This window comes from Lynx canadensis, chromosome A1 (assembly GCF_007474595.2).
Source record: "Lynx canadensis isolate LIC74 chromosome A1, mLynCan4.pri.v2, whole genome shotgun sequence".
In the NCBI taxonomy this organism is placed as follows: Eukaryota; Metazoa; Chordata; class Mammalia; order Carnivora; family Felidae; genus Lynx; species Lynx canadensis.
Genome location: NC_044303.2, coordinates 188,090,944 through 188,114,219, shown reverse-complemented (window position 1 = coordinate 188,114,219; position 23,276 = coordinate 188,090,944). Strand labels below are relative to the sequence as shown.

The 23,276-nt window shown below is 41.4% G+C and overlaps 2 protein-coding genes across 2 annotated transcripts in view; both read right to left on the bottom strand.

Moving 5' to 3' along the window:
• LOC116738205 (probable phospholipid-transporting ATPase VB) overlaps positions 1-13,245 on the bottom strand; it is a 28,398-nt gene extending 15,153 nt beyond the window's left edge. The window contains exons 1-5 of the mRNA XM_032594000.1: positions 13,192-13,245; positions 11,695-11,820; positions 4,250-4,450; positions 3,099-3,179; positions 1,677-1,781 (exon numbers count right to left, since the gene is read on the bottom strand). Of these exons, the coding sequence (XP_032449891.1) occupies positions 1,677-1,781; positions 3,099-3,179; positions 4,250-4,450; positions 11,695-11,820; positions 13,192-13,245 (567 nt within the window). The remainder of the gene's footprint in view (positions 1-1,676; positions 1,782-3,098; positions 3,180-4,249; positions 4,451-11,694; positions 11,821-13,191) is intronic.
• A 2,726-nt stretch (positions 13,246-15,971) lies between these two features.
• Positions 15,972-23,276, bottom strand: part of LOC116738204 (probable phospholipid-transporting ATPase VB) — a 72,645-nt gene continuing 65,340 nt past the window's right edge. Inside the window, exons 4-5 of the mRNA XM_032593998.1 lie at positions 20,371-20,555; positions 15,972-16,360 (exon numbers count right to left, since the gene is read on the bottom strand). Coding sequence (XP_032449889.1) covers positions 15,992-16,360; positions 20,371-20,555 — 554 coding nt within the window. The 3' untranslated portion in view covers positions 15,972-15,991. The remainder of the gene's footprint in view (positions 16,361-20,370; positions 20,556-23,276) is intronic.

Here is a 23,276-nt window from a genome sequence, read left to right as displayed (position 1 = left end):
GTTCTAAATGTTTCCCTAACTTGCTTCAGTTCTCAGGATTAAAGTTGTCTCTTTGATTCTTAACCACCTTCCTCATGGCTTCTGATAAAACTGGAATTCCAAATAGCATGTCAACTTTTCTTCAGCTTGCTTGAGTGGGGAATTTCAGCCCAGACCCTGGACCTAGCAGTAAACAGGGCTCCAGTCTTTCTTAACCCATAGGAATAAGACTCTCCTCTGCCACAGTTTCCTGTCCTGGATTCCAGAAAGCCTTCAGTTTGGGCCAGCCCAGTACCTCTTCCTCCCCTGTCCCACTGTTTTTCAGTCTCTCCTCATGCTGGTGCTTCTTGAGGAAATTTATCCTGTACTTGGCTCTGCTATACGTTTTTTGGATTTATCAGTTTATTCTATTTATCTTTGGCATGAATTGGAACAGAGGGGGTCTGTGATCTGAAGTTTCCTTGGGTGGCTCTTACTAGCTACTGCACATCATGTCAGGGGCTGATCTGGTTTAGTTAAAATCCATTATATCACAATGTATGTATGTCAAGTGATTATCCTGTACACCTTAAACTTATACAGTGCTATATGTCAATTATACCTCAGTAAGACTGACACTGACCCCCCCCCCCCCCCACCAACAAAGCTCTCTAGGAGGTTAAATGAGATAATACACTAAAAATCATATAAATAGGTACCTGGTAAATAATTTTAAGCTCTTTGTTGTTATTACCATTGTTTAGAAGAATTTAATGAGAAAGCTGGCATTGTCATTTTTAGATACTGAAATGTGATATTTAGACATGCTTGTGATGTGCTTGCCCTGAAATTAAATGGAGAGAATAGACCTCCCTAACACAGCCTCAAGTATAGTCAGGCTACCATTTTCCTCATCTCTGAAACATCCTTGATTTTTTAAATCAAAAATACAGATTTGAAGGGGTACATGCACCCTAATGTTTCTAGCAGCATTATCAACAATAGCCAAACTATGTAAAGAACCCAAGCATCCATTTACTGATGGGTGGATAAAGATGTGGTGTATATATACATACACACAATGGAGTATTACTCAGCCATAAAAAGAATAAAATCTTGCCATTTGCAATAACATGGATGGAGCTAGAGTGTATTATGCTAAGTGAAATAAGTCGGTAAGAAAAAGACAAATATTATATGATTTCACTCATATGTGGAATTTAGGAAACAAAGTAGATGAACATATGGGAAGGGGGGAAAAAAAAGGGAAGCAAACCATAACAAAGTCTCAACTATAGAGAATAAACCGAGGATTGATGGAGGGAGGTGGGTCAGAGGATGTGTTAAATGGGTGATGGGCATTAAGGAGTGCACTTGTTGTAATGAGTAGTGGGTATTATATGTAAGTGATGAATCACTAAATTCTACTCCTGAAACCAACATTACACTGTATGTTAACTAACTAGAATTTATATAAAAATTTGGAAAATACATTCTATTTTTGCAAAAAATTGTCTCATTGTTTTATAGGTCTTAGTTTTATCATTCTGGATAGATAATAAGCAAGTTGAGGCTGGGGACTTTATCTTTTATGCCTCCCTCATTCCTGTACAAATGGGACACAGTGTAGGAGTTCAGCAGTTAGTTATTGATTGGATCAATGATACAGAGTAAAATGAATGAAAATTTTCAGGTCAAAGGGGCTCTTGGGTGCTTACCCAGGTCTTCATTTCCATTGCCTGGTGCAAGAGAATTGTGGCAAGGGAGATGGTGTTGATGGGTGTCCCAAAGGTAAAGACATCAATATCAGAGTCTTTGTAGGTCTGCAGAGGAGGAAAAAACAGGCACTGTCAGATGTATCCTTGGATTCAAGGCCTTGGTTTTGACACAGTGATGATAAAGCATCAGTGAAGGCAGGTATCATGGGAGGGGAAGGAATGGGAAGATACTCAGCTGCCATCTCTGGGGAACTGACCCAAGGAACAGACAAGATGAGGAGTGAGTTAATATGGTTAAATTCTTTGGAAACATATTTGTAGCAGAAGCCATGATGGGTATTCCAGAACATTGCAGAATGGATGAACAAGAAATTTATTGAGCAACCAGCAGGCACAATGCCAACTGCTGAAGATGCTTCTGTGTACCTTCAAGGAGTCTATAGTCTACTAGGCAGGGAAAATGTAGTACAATTTAAGGTAGCAAATGATACAATGGTACCAGGTATACAAAGTACCCCAGGGGTTACAGAAGAGAATATATATCATAATCAGAGGAGTTCATCTCTTGAAAAGAGAGGAAAGGCAGACCAGGGAAAAGTGAGAACTTGATGCTGAAAAGTTCAAAAAGGTCCCAGATGGTCCGTTTGTTGAGCACATAGTAGGGGAAAAAATGAAGTAGGAAAGGTAAGCAGAGTCCTAGAGAAGGAAGGTATTATAAGCTAGGGAAATTCAAATGAAGCACAAAATCACTCGACCCATCTTGTTGCTGACTGCAAAAGGATGTGAGGCAGGGTAGACACCACAGTTTAGCACTTGACCCATATTCTGTTTTCCCTGTCCAGGAGAAATACGGATTATATCCTGCTATCTTTGTTCCCAAATTGAGATGGGGCTGGTATCCCTTGCTATCTGTATTCTTGCTTTTATTTCAGATAATGTAGTATCCTTTATTATCAGAACTTATTTCCTGAATGTGTGCGGCCTTGTCCTTGAAAGCAGAAACCTAAATATAAATCAAGGGTTGTAAATTCAAATACCTTCAATATTCAAGTAAGAAATAGTAAATGAGTGAAGAGAGCTAGGTATAAGACAAAATGGAGTGGTAGGGACTATGGCAAACTGAAGAACATGCACCCCATCTAAGCAGGGCTGTGAATCAATTCTGGATTTTTGCCACGTGGCAAAAATGACCCAGTGTAATGACAGTTTCCAGTTTTTTAAAAGGTGACAGAAATTAAGATGTTTTGGAAAAAATTCTAATTTTTCAAATACCCTGAGTTGGATATAGTCTGCAGACCACCTGTTTGGATCCTCTGTGCTGCATCATCCAGAAAGACATTACTAGTCTAGGATTCATGTTTACAGTACCAGTTGCAATCCACTCTGTGATTTGTATGATTAGAAAGGGACTATACGACTTACCAGGTAAGGAATGAAGAAACAGACAAGGCTCTGATAGAATGCATCCACTATGCAAATCCAGAAAGTCATAGAGTTATAGCACTGCCAGGAAAGAACACATCAACCACCATCAAAGCAAGCCTTTGTAAGGAATGTTCTTGTGCTATCTGGGGCAAACAATAGGGTATTTAGAATGCTTTTTATCTCAGAGGCAATAGAATGGGACCATTAAGAACACAGACCTGGGGGTGACAGACCTTAGTTCAAGTCCCAGCTCTGCCTGAACCTTATGATCTTGTGAAAGTCACTAAACTGCTTTGATAATTGCTTCTTCTTCCATAAAAAAGGATGAAAACACCAACTATCTCCTTGGGTTTCAAGAAATCTAAATGTGGTTGTGCTGTAGTACCTAGTAAGTGCTCAGTTATCAATAACTGTCATTCATTAGCACCACGCTAGTGCTAATACACAATGGGTAAGTTTAGAGATTCTAAGGTTTCTATATAGCATCTGAAAGGGAGCTCTCCATCACAGCCCAGGATCACAGATTCCCAAGAGACAGGGCTCAGTGGCTTCAGAGACCAGTGTTCTCATTTTGTGCTTCACTGCCCATGGTCTGGCTTCTCCAAATCACTAAGGGTGTCAGTGTGACCTCTGTCTTCCAGGAAACCATCCTGATGGTTTCCCAGGCCTTCTTTAGTCTACTGGCTACCAGCAAATTCTAGACCATGTATAATCTTGTGTTCTAAGCTTTGTATTCCCCAACATGAGTAGAAGCCCTTATTTATCACCCAGTGATGAGCAAACTAGCTTTTAATCCCAGGGGTTCCCAAACCAAGCCTTGAGGGTTCTGTCAAAGGCCTGGAGAAAGGGGCCAGTTGAGGGCAATGGGATCTCTCTGCATGTCCTCTCCGCATTCAACTAGGGCAGTCCCATGTTACTTAATTAAGAAATAACTAAAAAAGAAAAATACCCACTGGTCTGGTCCATCGCCCTCAACAGCAAATGCAAAACAGACCAGGAACAGGGAGTGGAGCTACTGGGTCACAAAGGAGGTAAGAGGCAGGGTAGTGACCAGAGTGTAGGACCCCTAACCCCAGGCCAGTGCTCTTTCTCTGACACCTGCAGGGAGGATTCAGAGACAGGGAGGAGTTGAGGCCCCTCCAGCTTACCTCAGAGTTTTGGCCACTCTTGTACAGCTCTGGCAATGCCAGGAGTGTTTCTGCAGAGATGTCTTTATCGAGGACTCCAAAGATGAGAGGAGGCAAGGAGGTGAAGAAGAGATTAAAGAATATCATCTGCCAATAATCGATCATGGTGGAGCCAGAGAAACCACAGAAAAACTGGTACCAGAAGAGCAGGTTGACATAACACTGCAGGCAGAAAGAGTGGCCTTGTGAGTGAGGACCCATGGGCAGTAGTCAACAACCGCTGCTTAGAAGCCTCTGGCAAGTCACTATGCTGACTTGGAGCTTCCATTTTCTCATTTGTGACATGCAGAGTTGTGTAAGCATCAGAGATAACTAATCCATAGAGCTGCTGCTGCTACTACTATTACTATTACTGCTCTTCGGGACCTGAAGGGAATTGCACCAACTTGTTAAGGTAAGTGTAATGGGGTGGTTAAGAGCACAGGTTATGGAGGCATAAAAGGCTGGTTTGGAATGATTACATCTGTTATTTACTAGCTGTGTGAGCTTGAGCAAATCACTTAACCTTTCTGAACATCATTTTGCCATCTTTCAGATGGGAATAGTAGCATCTTAGACCATGGCACAGGATATCAAAAGGCAGTAGTTACGATTAGTAGTGTGGGAAGAGTAGGGGGTGTCCCGGGGAAGGGATGATAGAAAGACCAGATCCTGGGCAGAAAGCCTGGTGGGAAGATGACTTCATGAGATTTTCCTCACAATATATTCCTAATGGTGATGCAACTCAGACAGGTGAGGAAGAATATCTTCTCCTTAACTGTTGCTTTATGGTTTCTGAAGCTGTTTTCCACTCAGGACTGCCCACCTGAGAATGCAAACTGGTGCAGCCACTCTGGAAAACAAAAAATTAAAAATAGAACTATCCTGTGATCCAGCAATTGCTCTACTAGGTATTTGTCCAAAGGACACAAAAATGCTGATTGAAAGGGGCAATGCACCCCAATGTTTATAGCAGCACTACTGACAATAGCCAAAGTATGGAAAGAGCCCAAAATGTCATCAACTTATGAATGGAAAAAGAAGATGTTATGTGTATATACGTATGTACATATGTATATATACACACACACACACACACACACACACATATACATAAAATGGAATATTGACTATCAAAAAGAAAACCTTTCTGTTTGCAACAACACGGATGGAACTAGAACATACACTAATTGAAATAAGTCAGAGAAAGACTAATACCATATGATTTCACTCCTATGTGGAATTTAAAAAACAAGACAGATGAACATAGGGGAAAGGAAGCAAAAATAAGATAAAAACAGAGAAAGAGAGACAAACTATAAGAGACTGTTAAATACAGAGAACAGAGTTGCTGGTGGAGTGTTGGGTGGGGGATGGGCTAAATGGGCAATGGGCATTAAGGAGGATACTTGTTGGGATGAGCACTGGGTATTATATGTAAGTGATGAATCACTAAATTCTATTCTTAAAATCATTATTATACTATATGTTAACTAACTTGGATTTAAATAAAAACATTTTTTTTTCATTAAAAAAAAAAAGACTGCCCACCTGAGATGGGCTGGGATCACTAGTATTGTTTACCCCCTGCGATGTGGCTTGGTGACTTGACCAAAGTCATCACTTAAGCTGCTGCTCCCAGTGCTGGGACCAGAATGTCCTGTGTGGCTGAGGCACACAGGGTAAAAAGTATAGTAAGAAATTGTTCCTTAGGTTTGTGTACAAACTATAATGCCCATAACCTAACTGCCAGACTAGTGTTATTTTGAAAAGGATGTAATAATATGGGCATGTTAATATTATTAGTGACACCAATGATTATACTGGAGCTTCTATTTGTGCCAGGTGTGTGATATATATTATAGCATATTAGTATATAGTATATTAGATGTGCAATAGACCTTATAATTTGTCCCATGTTGAAAGATTATTGCTAAAGATAGTACATATTACATTAGTGTTCTATCTCAATGATAATATTATTAGCCCCACTCTACAGATAAGGAACCTAAGGCTCTAAGATACTCAGTTACTTCCTGCCTAAGTTCAGAGCCAGAAAATCACACAACCAGCATCTGAGTTTCAAGCCTTCCTCTTTGACCATTCCTAAACTTTCTCAATCTCCTATTGGATTCTACAATAACAATGCTGACTGAGAGGCTTCTAGCCAAAGAGCTCCATCCTTTGGCTTTTCTGGTGACCAGTTGGAAGTTTTCTGGCTCTGAAAGAGATCCTGATGCCCTGAGATTTCCTGGATCTTGCATCTTTCTGTCCAAAGAAGGGAGAAGACTCAGTCTCTGTTTACTGAGCTACAGGTAGGTTTGAAATGCACTATGGGAAGACTTTGAGACTCCAGATCAACAGCAACCACTTGTGCACTGGACATGGTGGGTTTAAGAAGAACTGAAGTACTGAAGTTCCCTTGATACTATCATTCAGCAGCTGTTATGAAGCTTTGACTTTCTTTCCCCTTTGAGAATCTTGTCTCACTTCTCCCTCCTCAGCTAAATGGGAAAAATAATAACTCTTCTCTCTCTTACACATGGGTAGGTCAAGTGGCTCAGATGAGCTAAGTGACCACACCAAATGCCCTTGGCCACTTGGGGCTGGAACTGTGACTTGAGGCTGTAGTACCCTAGGATACCAGAGCTGGAAGGGACACCATCTTACAGATGAGGCCAATAATAGCAACAACAGCAAATAACAATAGCAACAAAGACACATAAAGCACATACTATATGCTAAGCTATGTTCTGACCCATTAAATCTACCTAGCAGCCCTTTGAGGTAGTGATTACTACTCTCATTTTACAATTTAGGAAACTGAGCCTCAGAGAGGGGTCAAGTCATTGGGCTGGGGGTATAGAGCTAGTAAGTAACAAAATTGGAGTTCAAATCCAGAGGTTCTGGATGCAGAATCCATCCTCATGAACTTGATGTGGGAAGTGGATGCACTTGTTAAAGTGAATTCAAGATCGGAGATCACAGTTCAGTCTCCGGCACTAATGTCCAGAATCCTTGATTCTACACTATGAGAGGCCAGTAGGATCCATTTTAAAGTGCTAGAAGTGGGGAAAGTACTAAACACAGAATGCTGTGATTGGCAGTTTCTTCCAGGGATGCCAAGGGAGGAAGTTTGCCAGTTATAGGCCATGCTCTGATAGTTGCAATGTAGATTTGGTCCTTCTGACTCTAAGCCTCAGTCTTTCCTCTCCATCAACTTCATCTCTCCAAATTCCAGCTTTTAATTTGTGCAATCTTATCTGGTGGATGCTGTGATGCTTGACCCAGTTTTCACCCAAACCTCAGACATAGGCTAAAGCCAAGGGAGGAAGAGAGCAGTAACCTGGCTGGTGTCGGAGGCTGTTTGAAGCTCTGTGTCCAAGTGTGATGATCTCATCATATGATATTTCTTGAACAATTTATGTTGAGACACAGTGCTAGAGAAGCTTGGACAGTGGACAACACACAACATGGATCAGAGTGATCTCTGCCTTCAAAGAGTTTGGCAACCACTGGAGAACAGGCTTCTTAGACCTCTAGGAGGCACTGAGTGCCATGGTAGTGAGGGCATTCAGTCTGGGGAATTTGGAGTACAGTAGAACTAGGTCCAATCCCGATTCTGTGATGTACTTAGTTATGTGACCTGGGTAACCCCTCTGGTTCTCAGCAACCAGATCTATAGAGAGATAACTGTCCCCACTTCACAGGGTTGTTAGCACCTGCTGCCATCATCATCATCTAGTTTAATCTGGACAAATGAAGCATTTATTATGTACCTCACACATGTAAGCTCATTTATGCACACAATAACCCTGTGAATTAGGTAGTATCTCCCTTTTACAGATGAAAACACTGAGACACAGAGCTTAAGTAAATTACTGAGGCCATATTGCTGCTGAGTAGCAGAGTGGGGCTGGGATTTGAACCCAGTCTTGTTCTAGCACATACTCTCTTAACCCCTGTATTACACTTATCTCTCATAGTTACATACATACATAAAGTTCTTAGCACAGTGTCTGGTATGTGGTAGGTTCCCTGTAGATGACGGTGGATGTTAATGTTAATAATGCTGTGCCAAACAGTACCAAGTTGTACTAAGTACCAAAAAAACTACAGGAATCAAGGGTGGCATGGGGGACGTTGGTGACCTGGGTGTTGGAGGACTAGCATTTACTGAACTTGTCTTACACTACACACACTGCAGTATTAAAGGGCTTTAAGCCCTAGTCAAAGCAATAAAACACTGCTTGGATATCACTTGCTCATTTTTCCATAGAAATACTCTTACTGAATTATAATTTAATATTGATTTTGGGGCGCCTGGGTGGCGCAGTCGGTTAAGCGTCCGACTTCAGCCAGGTCACGATCTCGCAGTCTGTGAGTTCGAGCCCCGCGTCAGGCTCTGGGCTGATGGCTCAGAGCCTGGAGCCTGTTTCCGATTCTGTGTCTCCCTCTCTCTCTGCCCCTCCCCCGTTCATGCTCTGTCTCTCTCTGTCCCAAAAAATAAATAAATGTTGAAAAAAAAAATTTTAATACTTAGCATCTTATCTGAAGTTCCTGGTGCAAACTACCTCTTCTCTTTCTATGGTTCTGGTCTGTACTCTTATAAATTTCTCTTGTAACTTCCCTATTGCTTTGCGTTCTTACTGTAAGTCACGTACATCTCGTTTTGGAATTAGATACAGCATATGACATAAAATTGTAAAGACTCAGGTTGTTAAGCCTCTTTTTCTTGGCAGGGAAACTGGCAAATTCTTCTTTTAGGTCATAGCTTAAATGTTATTGTCTAATTTATTTGGTCAAGAATCTCCTGGTGATATGTCCATAGCACCCTGACCTTCTTTGAGGGAGATGTGCCTAAGAAAATGTTTGTAAAACTTTAATCTCCTTCCCCTATACCAGTGCTTCTCAATCTTTAACGTTCGTACAAATCATCCAGGACTCTTACTAAAAGTGCTGATTCTGAGGTAGGAGGCCTGGGATGCAGTCTGAGGATCTGCATTTCTAATAAGCATCCAGGTGATGCAAATGTGCTGGTCCAGGAGCCACATTTTGAGAAGCAAGATTTATTAAGACGAGGAGATGACAAACTACTTCCTGGAGGCTGAATCAAGCCATAAATAAGGTTTTATTGGGACACAGCCACATGGATTCATTTGCATGCTGTCTTATAGCTGCTTTCATGTGGCCGCAGCAGAGTTGAGTAGGTACAATGGGCTATATGGCCCACAAAACTAAAAATATTATCTGGCTCTTTGCAGAATAAGCTTACTGAGCCCTGATTTAGACTGTCAGCCTCATGAGGCAGGGACCACGTCTGTCTAATTCTCTATACCCAGTGTCTGATAAGGTTCCAGACACAGCTGTTCAATGATGATTTGAATAAATGAAATAAATCTTTGCCGTTCTATTGTCCCAATACTCACCCTGGAGTTTAACACTGAAGTGTTTCCTTCCTCCGCAGGCCCTGTTAGGACCTTGTTTGCTTCCACTTCCTCTGGTTGGAATCTTTGCGCCTCTGAGGGCACCCACTGAACCTGGTGACAGCCTCACGGAGACTGGGGCCTGCGTTTTCCTCCCAAGTAGCTACAGTGCAGTAATTAATTCATTGTTCAAATTTCAGAGCATGCAGAGTTTTAATCCCCTCTGAAATTGGTTTTGGATGTGGAAGTCATAGTTCTCCACCCTCTAATTGCAATGGGGAGATAATGCCGCATCAGTATCACAATTTCGAGCACGGCATCGGGCTGGAAATAAATACCATTTAAGCTTTGAAAGCATGGCTGGCTGGAAACGTTTCCTTTTCTATTTCACAAATTTAATGCAGAGAAGAGGTTGTGCTTATTCAAAAGAACGGCTCCTTTGGAGGCAAGAAAAAAAATTAAATGGGCATTTTGAATTCTAAGTAAACAGTCTTTCATGCTCAGAGTGAGTTTCAAGTTAAATAGAGTGACTTGTTTGCATAGACTTGCTGAATATTACCATCCAGTTTATCGAATTTACATTATTTTTTGTCATGCTGTTTATTTACATACACATTGAACTTTGCACAAAAATGCTCACTCTTGAGCAAGGGCAACTGTGACATGCCTAAATCAGGACTGGGAGAGTGGAATAAGGGGACACAATGCAATTTCGTAGCTGCTACTTGGCTAATGCATTTTTCTTCTACCACCCTGCTCTTAATCCTCCCTTTTTCCTTATGCAAACAGGAATCAGATTCTATTTGCAGACTCCTGGGGATTATTCAAAGGTCCTTGAACTAGGTAATGAAAACTCAGTTCCCCTGTGCCTCCCCACCTCCCCACTTTTCAAACAAGAGCTGCTGACAGTTTTAATGCCTCAGTTGGTGTGTGCCTGCTTTGGGCCCTTATCGATAATTCAGAAATGAACTATTTTTCAGGAGAAACAATGGTATCTTCCTAGGATTGTATTTTATAGTGTTACATACTTTCCTGAGCTCTGACTCTAAAGCCTCTTAAATAATACTTCTAGGGAAGAGGGAGTCATAGTGTCTCCATATTACTGATGAGGAAACCAAGGCTCAGAGTGGTTAAGTGACTCTTCCAAGTTCACACAGCATGCTAGAGTCAGGCAAAACTAAAATCCAGATGATCTCCCCCTTTAAAACATTTTTGCTAATAGATATTTTATTTAAATATCCTGACCTCTGTGAATTCTCTGCTGGGAAGGCTGGCAAAGTTGAAGTGATACATAGAGTCTCAGGTGGAAGCTAGGAGACTGGTCTTAACCTGTACTCTCCCAAGGGATAGGCTATAGCTCTTGCATTGGGCTCTATAGGGAGAGAAAAATCTCAGATACATGTCAGGATAGTTATTCGAGTTCTTTCTTCCTTGCAGTCAGAAAATAAATCTCATTTATGGAGCCCATCTAAGAGTGATGACAATAGTAACAATAATAAAAAATAATGGCTAACTTTATAAGGTGATTACTATGTGCCAATCACTTTATATACAAGCTCCCATTTAATCCTTGTAGCAAATATACAAGAAAGGTACTCTTATCATCCCCACTTTACAGCTGGTGAAACTAAGGTGTAAGGCCATTATCAAATGTAAGAGCATAGATTTGAACCAAATAAGATTGATGCAAGAGTCTGTGCTTGTAACCACTCATACTGCCTTCTGTGTGCCAGGTGCTTTCCATACAGTATTGCTAATGCTCACAATAACTTCACACAATAGTCTTAGCCCATTTTACCAAAGAAGAAATTGAGGCTCAGAGAAATGAATTACATTGCTCAAGTTCACAGAGCTAGTAGGATACAGTCTCAGGATTCAAAAGCCAGGCCATCCTGACTTACTCCCTTATGCTAAAAAGGTTTGTCTACCACTGTGGTGGGAACTGGGTCCCTGGATGGGCCTCCCAAGGCCTGGGTGGGAGATTTCTATAGGGCTACTCACCACATTCTTGTAGAAGTAGTACACCACCATCCTGGCTAGGCGTGAGTAACACCAGTGGCCGTGCACAAGCAGCAGCTTCTTGAGGTGTCTGAAGCGGGAGATGGCAAAGTCACTGGACATGACAGCCTGAGAGGGCAGAACAGAGACATCAGCCTCTATCCACAGCTGCCAGTGAACCACAGAGACTCCCTCAAGGGCCATGCTTTGTTCTAGGTCCACAGCTGGTAGGGCTGAAAAGACCCTTTGTAATTATGTGGCATCCTTGGGTGGTTCACCCCATCCTCTCTTCTGGAAAAGCCAAACCTTACTAGAATCCAAGAAAGGCAGCTCATAAGGGACCACTGGTCTAGTCTGGCCCTTCTTCTCCTTCTGTTTATCCAATAAACAGTAACTATGGCCTAAAATGTGTTGGCACCATGCTAGAGATACGATGGCTAACGAGAGAGTAGGGGCTTCTGTGCAAGTAATTCTCAAACCTCTCAACTCCCTTGGTCACCTCCTGTGGCAGACCATTTGATCCATTCTTAGATGGAGCTGATGGTTGGATAGTTCTTCCTTTACATGGAGCTGAAATATGTCTTCTGCCCTTAGGATTGCTTGGAACAAGACATAGCTCTTAGTACTCTTTTACGAGTATAAAATTGAAATATGCCTGGTTATAAATCCTGGTGTGAGTCTTGGTCAGACTGTTTAACCTCTCCCAGACTAAGTTTCATTTGAAAAAACAAATGGAGTAATAATTCCTAACACATGGGGTTGTGATTGTTCATATTAATTGGAATATCAAGTGAGGTTCATATTAATTGGAATATCAAGTGCTGGCATATGGTAGATACTCAAAAGGTAACTGTATTCTTTCATCCTTATCAACAAACTTAGGCAGTACCTATTGTATGCACCAGAGGTGGGAATATGATTGTTAATAGTTCAGAATGATAAGGTGGGGTTTGTTTTAATGGGAGACATTAGTAGCTCAAGTTATATGCTTGTCCCAAGCTGAATTTTGACTTAGGTATGTCTATTAAACTGTACCAAACAATTTATAGGTCAATCTAGCCATCAAGACTAAAATGGCAATTGAAATGTGTTTTCAAATGTTCTTATATGTGTCACTGCTCATGGAGGGCACTATACCCTTGGATGTGGGTATAGGCTACAGGGAGGAAATATGGAGTCAGAGGAAGGCTTAGCCCTACCTGAATGGTTAGGCACTCTTTGGCTTTAGAATACAGGTATTGCCAGCTGTCTATAAAAAGCCAAACATCCTTCTATTTTTCTCTGTACCAGAGGGACAGGGCAGCAGGGGTATAGTGATGGAGGTTATGTAAGAGGAAGTAAGTTACGTAAGAAGGAAGCCCCCCCCCCCCACCCCCCAACTCTAAGATGATAATTCTGCAAAGCTCTTGGGGAGAGATTCCTCCAACACTGTGGGGAATTCCATAACTCTCCAATAAGGAGAGTTAGGGTAGAAAGGAGAAGAATGGAGGGGAACAATACCTGCAGGCCTTCCTGTCCAGATATTCCAATTCCAATGTCGGCAGCATGAATCATGCTTACATCGTTTGCTCCATCACCTGAAAGAAGAGAGGTCATGAGGTATCTTTATTGCTGGTCTAATTGCTGCATGACAATGAAAATGGTGTTACATGAGTGGCTCTAACGTGTCCCCATTTGTATATAATCAAATCCTTTTACAATGCTCTGATTAGTCCTATAGGAAAAGTCATTGCTATTTGGCCTGAGAGAGGTTTTTTCTTTTTTGACAAGAAGCTCTATTATTCAACAAATGTTTATTGTGTCTTTTTTCCTAGGCACATTAGGTATTGGGAATACAGTAGTGACTGAGACTTGAGCAGTGCTTTACAGTTTACAAAACAGGCCTTCACAAATGTTACAGTGGACTTTACTAATGACGAAATGGAGAATTTGAGCAAAGTAGAGATTTAGCAAGGGTAATACAGCTAGGGAAAATGTCCAGGAGCATTGGCACTAAGATCTTTCTGATAACTTTCCTAACTCAGTATAACTTAAAATACTGACCATATTAAGACTGCTAGAATGTCTGGACAGCTAAATCATCAAAGATTGTCAATAGCGTCCAGGGACAGGGATGGTATTCAGTTTTGTTTCTGAATATAGAAAATAGGATCGACTGGGTTTTTTTGGTTGAGGAACATTTAATCACACTGAGTTCCCATTTAATGAACTAAGTTGTTTCAGAAAATTGGAGGTTAGGGCATGGAAATACACATATACACATAGCTTCCAGCACTGTCAAATAGCTTTTTCTGTGATAATGGAAATGTGCTATATCTTTACAGTCAAAGAGGGAAACCACTAGCCCCATGTGACCATTGAAATGCAGCTGGTGAATTGTGTTTAATTTTAAATTTCCATACCTATGCAGAGCTGGGTGTCAACCATTTTGGACAGCACAGCTCTATGCAATTGAGGCTTTCCTTACAAACCTGGCTTTTTCCAGAGCTTTATCTTTCAGAATAGAGTTTAGCAAACTTTTTCTGTAAGGGGCCGGATAGTAAATATTTTAAGCTCTGTGGCCAAGAAGCAAAATTGAACAACTGTTCTTGCTGAGAGGCAGTCTTTTACACGTTTCACATTTAAAAACATAAAAATCATTCTTAGTATCCCTACAAAAACATGTAGTGGGCTGGATTCAGCCTGGTGAACTGGTTTGTGGACTACATTGCCTTTATTCTCCTCCTGGCCACACCTCTTTTTCCAGTAAGTTCTCATAATAATATGTAATTAAATTTATATTAGATACCATAGAGACTAAGGGATTGGGAGAATTTTCTTCCCTTAATTATTTGGCAATGAAATTTGTTAATATTAACAATTTTCTCACTATAAGTAGCCATTATTTTTGTAATGATTACTTTTTTTTCATGGTAGCATAACAGGACATAATTTTTATCTTCCCCATGGCAAACAAGTCTACCCTTTAACCTCTTCTGTTAGCAAACTACTGGAAGTAGAGGTGTGGAATCATGCCATTGCTTACCCTGCTGTTTTTATTTCTGCCTCTATGGCAGCAGAACCAATTTCTTACCTCAGGGAGTCAGTCCTGGGCTGTTGCCTTGTGTGTGTCTAAAGTTTTGAAGAGGGCAATTCAGGGAATAAAATTAGGATGCAGTTGCTAAAGTTTTGCTCCCTGTATCCTGTCTACCCACTCCTCCCCTCCCCTTTTTGTTTTGAACTGCTTTTACCTGAAGAATGGGAGAAAAGAACAATATATAATATAGACTTATTTGAAATGCCAGGAAGGAAAATCTCTTTCCATGTCTGTGTAGGAAGGATAGAACCTGGAACCATCTGCAGAATATCCTTAAATGAATGCAATATTTACTATGTGCTTGGAGTGTGCAGAGCATGGGATGAAATGGTATGAATGATATGGTCCCTCTGTTCAAGGAACTCATGGTCTACTGAGCAGGCCCTCACAGAAGGCAAACCAGTGCTCTGCAGCTCTGAGGGCTGTGTGCTGTGGGAGTTCTCAGAGATAAGGAAAGTTAGGTGGGATTAGAAGAAGGGGTGTTTTATAGAGGAAATAGCTTATACAAAGGCCTGGGAGTGAGAGAGATAGGACAAACCTCATGGAGAATGGAGACAGTTCCATTTGACTGGAGCATGGAGTTCAAATGTTGGGGACAGGGGTTTCTGTGGTTAAGGACATGACTGGAGGGTTAGCAGAGACTACATCATGAAGATTCCTGCAAACCAGGTTTGCTTGTTGATGTAGGTACAGTTTTTATTTCTCTTCCTTAACCATGATTAAAGTTTAGTCTCTTATGAGAAATTTTTTCATCAACCAAGAGGCTAGCATTTGTTGAGAATGTGCTTTGTGCTGGGCCTTGTATTTAGGAATGAACATATGTGAAAGGCTCAGCTTCTAAAATCTCCCCACCAGCCGTCAATACGCAGAATATCAAATCCACAAACATCTTAGGTTTATGTTATTATGCCATGTGTTAAGTATCGAAAGGGAAATGGTCTGCATCCCAGAACTGATTGGCCTGAGTGTACATTATTGAGTTATGTGAATGTTCTGAATTTGAGGCCTCTTTTGGCTTTGACCTCCATCCAAGCCCTGTTTTCCTTTGTGACCTGCTAATCCTCAGAGCTGTGAATCACTTTCTCACTCTACTTAGCCTCTGTTTCATCTCCAGCTGCCACGTATTGATTGTCACTTTGAACTCTCTCAGTCTGAGAAAATGATCCTCAGCCTGGCTGTCTCGACTTTGATATGTGACCTCCCACCTCTGGCCCAGGACTTTTGTCAGATCAGCCTTACAAGCTGCACCCACATCTCAGCATGATGGGTACCTATGGAAAGGGTCATGACGCTCAACTTGTCTCGCACCAGCTTGACTATCATACTCTTCTGGAGAGGGGTAGAACGGCAGCACAGGACAGACCGGCAATACTGAGTCAGCTCTAAAAATTTCATCTCCAGCTTTCCCTGGAAAATGGCATTCAATGTCTTCCCATTGATGACCAATCCAACTTCTGGAACTGCAGCTCTTGAGGTAGGAGGTGGTGTCTCAAAAGGTAGGCAGAGCCCAAAGAGCTTGCGGTTTGGCTTCTGTGGTCCATGAAATTGCTTCACTTCTTCCAGTGCATAGTTAAGGATGGATTCACAGGTTTCCTATAGAGTCAGAATCACAAATATGGTATTAGTAAACAACACAGAAATGTAGGTTAAAGATCTCACTTTATCTTTTAGTAAAATAGTTATGAAATTCTACCACCATAGAGATTACCCAGGAATCATTTTCTGATTCTTACATTTCTCTTTAACCTTTCAAAAAGCATCAAAGCAATATTAATTTGGAAGCAAATTAATGGCAAAATAGGAGAGACTGCTAGACAATGGGAGTGGAAATAGCTCAGCAAGATGGGGAATGATACAGGGATGGTATAAGCTAATAAATATGCATGTGATGGTAAATAATGATAATATGTCATGATAATACAGTGCTTTTTATTTCTTACAAATCATTTTGGTTCTCCTGAGGAAACTGAGTGATGAGGAAATTGAAACAGTGAAATCTTTAGTAACTTGCGCTAGCTCATCCAACTTACTAGTGGAGGCAGATCATCACTGCTTGAATTATCGCTTCCCAATTGAAAAAATACACTGCGTGTTTACCTGTTGATATGAATGTGTTGCTCATACATGTTAAAACTGACTATGAATGTGAACATTTTACTGATGTAAAGAAACTTATTTTTTCTGACATTTACCTCGAAACATAGTGAAGAATTTATTTCCTCTTTTACTTTTGATTATATCAGAGATCAAGTCAGATTTTGGTTCTAAATATATCCTTAGTACCTTATTAGATTTTGCAACATTACTTTCAAATAAAGTTGTGGCAGTCAGTATTATTGATTTTAATAGCATTGTTTTGTTCACATGATCTTTAGTTAGCAGTGTTTTTTATCCATGGCAAGGATGATGGTTTTCATTTAGTATAGTCCTAAAAAATTATTCTAAAAATAAATTTAAAAGTGTTCAAAGTGAGTCAATTTAAATGAATTCATTACATGAAAAAAAAGTACAGGTAATATGTGGATTTAAGCAAAAATTGTGAAGATTTTTCTGATATGACAGGTTTGGGGACCATTGATCTAGAAGCTTCTGAGATTATTTGGGATACTTTCTTCTGGAGTGAGCAGAACTGCAGTTAATCATTCCTGAGTCTTCCCTTAGGGGATGCTAAATTGAGTGTTGCAAGCAGTAGGGTATGCCCAGAACCTAGAGGGGTGAGAGGAAGCTGTGCCAGGGGTGGGTGGTTATGCCTGAGGCACTTATCTGGGAAAGAGATCAAGATAGTCCTTGCTGGGAGTTGGGGCCAGCATAAATTATATAAATTCCTCCAACGCAGGAGTGCAGGAAGTCACTGGAGATATGTTTCAAAATAAAATTTCTGAATTTGCTTATTTCAAAGTATGATGTAATAACCACAATAGTTACCATTCATTTAACCTTTAGTATATGCCGGGTACTGTGGTAGGCAGCCTCCAAGATGGTTCTTAATGATCCCTGCCATCCTGAGATGCATGCCCCTGTGCAATCCCTCCCCTTGGTTATGAGCCACACCTAGCAATTCCTTTCTAATGTAGAGAATTCTGCAAAAGTGATAGGATGTCACTTTCCAGATTAGCTTATAAAAAGACTTGTGGCTTCCAATTTGGCACTCTTTTCCCTCTCTCTTGGATGGCTTGCTGTGGGAGAAAGCAGCTGCCATGTTGTGAAGCAGCTCTATGGAGAGGCCCATGTGGTAAGGAAATGAAGTTTGCCAGCAATCATGTGTGTAAGCTTTGAGGATGGCCTTCTCTTCATTCCCAAACAACCCACTAGTTGGGGCCTTTAGATGAGCCCACAGACCTGACAGGTTGAATTCAGCCTTCAGAGAGACTTTGAACCAGAGGTACCCAGCTAAGCTGACCCTGGACTCCTAACCCACAGAAACTGTGGGATAATAAATGTTGGTTGTTTTCAGCCACTGAATTTTGGAGTGTGTTAAATACTGTGCTAATAAGTATTTTTCTTCTATGATCTTATTTAATCCTCCCAATAGCCTCTGAAATAAATCTTTCTAATCCCTATTTTACATATGAGGAGGGTGAAGTTTAGGGAGGTATGATATCTGGACCATATTAAGCTTTCAATATATGCTACTAATAATGACAATAATCATTTCTGTTATTGGTTTCTAATGCTCTAGTTCCTTCTAAATTCCTTGACAGACCAGCACTTCCACTGATGATGATAGTAATTCTCTCATTTTATGAAAGAGAACCCTGAGGTCTAGAGAGGTCCCATAACCTGCTTACAGCTTTAAGATACATAACAAAGAAACAGTAGCCCTAAATCAATTTATAATGAATTAGGCAGATTAAAACCCTTGGAGGAAATATCCACTGAATACATAATTATATTAAACTAAGGTTTAAATAAATCTGAGATTTGGAATGGATTTCCTGTTTTTGGCTTAACATATCCATGTACCCACCACTTTTTCTCAGGTAGAAAGACTAATCTTACAGGTTTAAAGGACTCAGAGCATGGGCTGGTCCTAACATTCAGGTACCAACAGGGTCCCAAACATCTTTGAATGATTTAACAGTGACTGAACCAAACATGAAATGTGACACGCTATTCCTTAGGAACATTGGATAATTAATTGCTAAACATCTTCAGCTTCCTATAGGAATGCACTGTATTTAACAGAAACCACAGAAGCCCACTCTATCCCCCTTGGACTGGCTGACTCACAAGTTTGCCCATGTCCTCCTCCTGGAATTACCTGAAGTGAAATGATCATTGCAAACAGAATTTCCATTGTGAGTAGGGCAGGCAGACATCAACGCTATTACAGGGATCAAGTACTCAAGCAAGCAGCAAATTACTTTCTTTCCTAAGCATAATATTAATGCCAAAGATTTCCCCAAGATTATTTTCATTTTGAAAATTCATTGGAGTTTAATATAATCAGAGCATAATCTGTGCACCTGACAAGAAAGTGATTTTTCCAATTCATCTAAAGGGCCTCAGGCACTTTTCATAGTATACACTACTGTTTAAAAAGTATGTGACGTGGATTCATTATGGAATAAAAACCAGAGTTAAATCTTCCGAACTTCTATTCTGGGTCCATATCCGTTTTAAGCAAAACCAAAAGAGGTTCCGGCACCGTCCCTGTATCCTTTTTTTGTGCTGTTCTTTCCCATGTTCCTCCCTCTTCTCCATCCTTTCTCCCATGGTGCGTCTAGGTCTCCCTTCCAGTGCCCTGCTCCCACTGCCCTTCCAGGACAATGTTTTCCTGCTTCCTTTTGGAAGCATACATCTCAATGCCTACTTCCCATATTCATCAACCAAGGTGTTAAAACTTCACTTTCTGTGGTTTGCATTGTGAAAATAGATTTTTTCTCCTAAGTATAAAACTGTATTATAACTTTGAATACCCTTCTCCAGATTTTACACAGCCCTTTCTCCAAACCCCATCCCCTGCCACCCACAACCTACTGGGGTTTAAAATTGCAGTTTTAGGACTTTGCTTCTCTCTCTCCTATCCTGTCAAAATTTACTGGTCTCATGAATCATTTCCTTCAGGTTTTATTCTGTGGCAAACCAATCTGACATACAAATTGGAGCTGCAATTTTAAACTCATAATCATTTCAATTTAGTTGGGGCTTTTTCAATGGAAGAGTTAGTCCAAAGTATAAGAAACTAACAACTGGGGTTCTGTGAGCAAACAATGTGGTATAATGAAGATAGCACTGGCCTGGCAGAGAACAGCGTTCTAGACTTAGTTCTATCAGAAACTACCAGGGTGACTCTGGGAAAGAGACTTAGTCTCAAGGGTCTTTAGTTTCCTTATTTGTAAAATGAGGAGATTGGGCCAAAGGTGAAATCTGGAAGATCAAAACTTTCTAACATGTACTACTAGATGTAATATAATCAAACTGGTCAGCCATGCATTGGGATGAGGTGGATGATTTCTGGGGACCTCTGAGCTCCAAGGTTCAGTGATATTTTAAGGGTAGGGGTGCTTCCCCTCTGTACCCAAATCCCTCCCATAACCCTATCTCTTGTTGGTCTAGGGGCTGTTCTGCACTTGGACATGTGGTCCCTACTTTGGCCTCACCTGATTTTCTGTATTAATGGAGTAAACAGTGTCAGTCTGATCTAACAATCTGCAGGAATAGGCGATATTGACTGCTGTCTCCTGCTTATCTCCAGTCAAGACCCAGAGCTGGATCCCAGCTTCCCGCAGGGCAGCAATTGTGTCTGGAACCCCTTCTTGCAGCTGGTCTTCAATCCCAGTGGCTCCTGGAGTGATCAAAGACACCAGAGCTTACATTTAGAGTGAAAAAGTAGCTGTTTAATTTCCCCAAAGCCCTATCAAGTTAGACAATGATATCTAATACCTCCAATGTTCTAGGCTGTGCTAAGCACCCAAGATACAGCAGTGAAACGGAGCTGGTCCCTCTTGCAGCTCAAAACATTATTGAAAAAGAATTTATAACTGAACTATATGAGGGGCAAAGCCCAGGATGCCAGGTGAACATATACTAGAAGACCTGAATTTCATCTAGATAGTCAGGGAAGGCCTTGCTAGGAAGTGCTATTTAAGCTCAGACCTGGAAGATAAGGCCAAGAAGTGGCAAAGGAGGAGAATTCCAGGTAGAGTGATGAGCATGTATGAAGGCTCAGAGGCCAGAGTAGACGAAGGTGAAGAAAGGGAGGCAGAATGGGGTGAAAGATGGGGCCAGGAAGGGAGGTAAGGCTGTTGGATCATGCAGAGCCTTGTCAGAGCATTAAAGGATTTGGAATTTATTTGGTAGACAAGAAAGCTATTAAAGGGAGTTAAGTTGGAGAGTGACAGGATCAGTTTTGAGTTTTAAGAAGATCATTCTAGGGAACAGAGTGGGAAGCAGGATGAGATTAGAGGTTTAGCAGAGTTGTGGAGGAGTAGCCCCTGTGGGCCTACCAGCAATGGGAGTGTAGAGAAGTAGAGAGACTGAGACCTTTGCTCTCTAACAGTTCACAGCAAAATAAGGACTCAGGTTTTTGATGATAATCTTGGAATTAAACATGCAGATTCCATAATTTTTGAATGATCTCAAGCTTTGCACCAACCCTGATGAATATATACCCAAATATCAAATAATTACTAACTGATTAGGCAAAAATCTGTACTTAAATTGAAATTCTTTTTAGACCACAGACTAATGGCTACCCACTTCACTCTGGGCAGGAGCAAGGCATTTCATTTCTTTTAACAATCCCTAGTGACAATAGGTTGGCAAAGCAGTTACACTGGATGGATACTGAAAAGACCATTTCATAGTGTGGGACTCAGTGTAAATGCAAATGCAGTATTAGTGGCAGGGCAGATTCTTGGTGGTAAGATGAAATCTCTTCCCAGTCCCAGTCCTCTCCTTCCAAAGCCACCTTGAGGGAACAAAAATGATGACTCTATCCTGATAAGTGCCTCTTTTGTATTGCAGGCCCAGATGTGCAGGTAAACAACCCCATGATAAGTGTTGCTTCAATCCTTGTCTTTCTCTCCAAGGGTTAGCCTGGAAGGTGAGATTCTGAAGCTGATTTATACTATAGGGAGGCAGAGTGAAGGAGGAGAGAGGAAAAACACATTTATTTGTGTGAAAGAAAAAATGAAACAGAGAGGTGGTGAAAGTCTTTCCCAGCAAGGGAAGCCAACAGATCTTGACAAGCACGTTCTCTTTCATGCCGAACCAGCTGAGGAGCACCTCTCACTGACTGAAACTAGAACCCTCCCCTGAAACAAAAGCAGCCTCAGGCAGGTGAGGAAGGAGTCACATGCCCTAATGGGATGACATTCTGTGGCCTCGTGTGGTGGATAGAGCTGTCTGGCCTGGCTACCCTCTGGTTTCTGTTAAAATAAGTTCTCATGGCCAGCTTTCAGAGGGGCTTTGGGAGGCAATAGGCAAAGGTCCTGGAGTCAAAACACAGGAACAAAAATAAGGCAGAAGGAGGTGGGGAACAAATGGTCTCCCCTTGCTTGCCACTCTTCCTGCCAAATCCTGTTGCTATATTTAGTATGTAAAGGCATCACCATCTTCTTTCAGCAACCCTGGGTCTGTCGCCTTGCACCCCTGCGTGGCTGAGAGCTTGGAGCAGTATGGTTTATACAGAAGAGAAACTGAAGCTCAGGGGGGTGGGGGTTGTATATAGCACAAGGCCAAGATTTGGCCCTCATCCCCAGTTCAGCATTGCCTCCCAAGATGAAAGAAGGCTTTAGCCATGTGGCCAGTGGCAGGGTGCTGTCACACGTTGCCTTTTTCAGATCTTGCTCCTGAGCTGTGAGGTAATTAACCCTGATTAAATAAAGCTTCCTCCTTCTACCTGGGTAATGCTTTTCCTCCCACAGAAACACAATACTACAGTCTTAGCTGGTCTCCCTGCTTCTCCTCTTCCCTCAGTGTATCGATCGAACTTCCATACAGCAGCAGCCAGAGTAATTTTTGTAAAGTATGAACCTGTTCTTGCTTTTACTCCCTTCTCTCTAAACTGTTAGCATATGAGTTAAGTGCCTTCATAACCTGGGTCATGCTGACCTTTCCCACCTCACATCATTTCTCCCCCTCAACTCTGTGGTCCAGTCATAGCAGACCTTGGAGTTTCTAGCCTCTTGGGTCTGTCTCACCTCTATCTCTTCATTCTGTCCCCTTCCTCTGCCTGAAAATTCTTCCTCTTTGCCTGACTAGCTCCATTGCTCGGCTCAGTTCTTACCTTCCTGCACTCTCCTTGGCCCCAGTCTAGATTGTGGTCCCATACAACCAGGCGTGTCTTCCAGCCCAACCCTCATCACACTCACTTGAAATTCCTTGTTGAATCATCCAGTTTCCTTGCTAGATTGAGCTCTGAGAAGATAGGGCCTGTGGCTCTTGTTCCCTAGTCTCAATGCCTAGCATGCACCTTGGAATATAGTAGGTGCTCAATAAGCATTTGAAAAAATGGAGAAGCAACCAAGCTCCTGGGTTTTGTCCAACAGAAAGTGTGGGAATG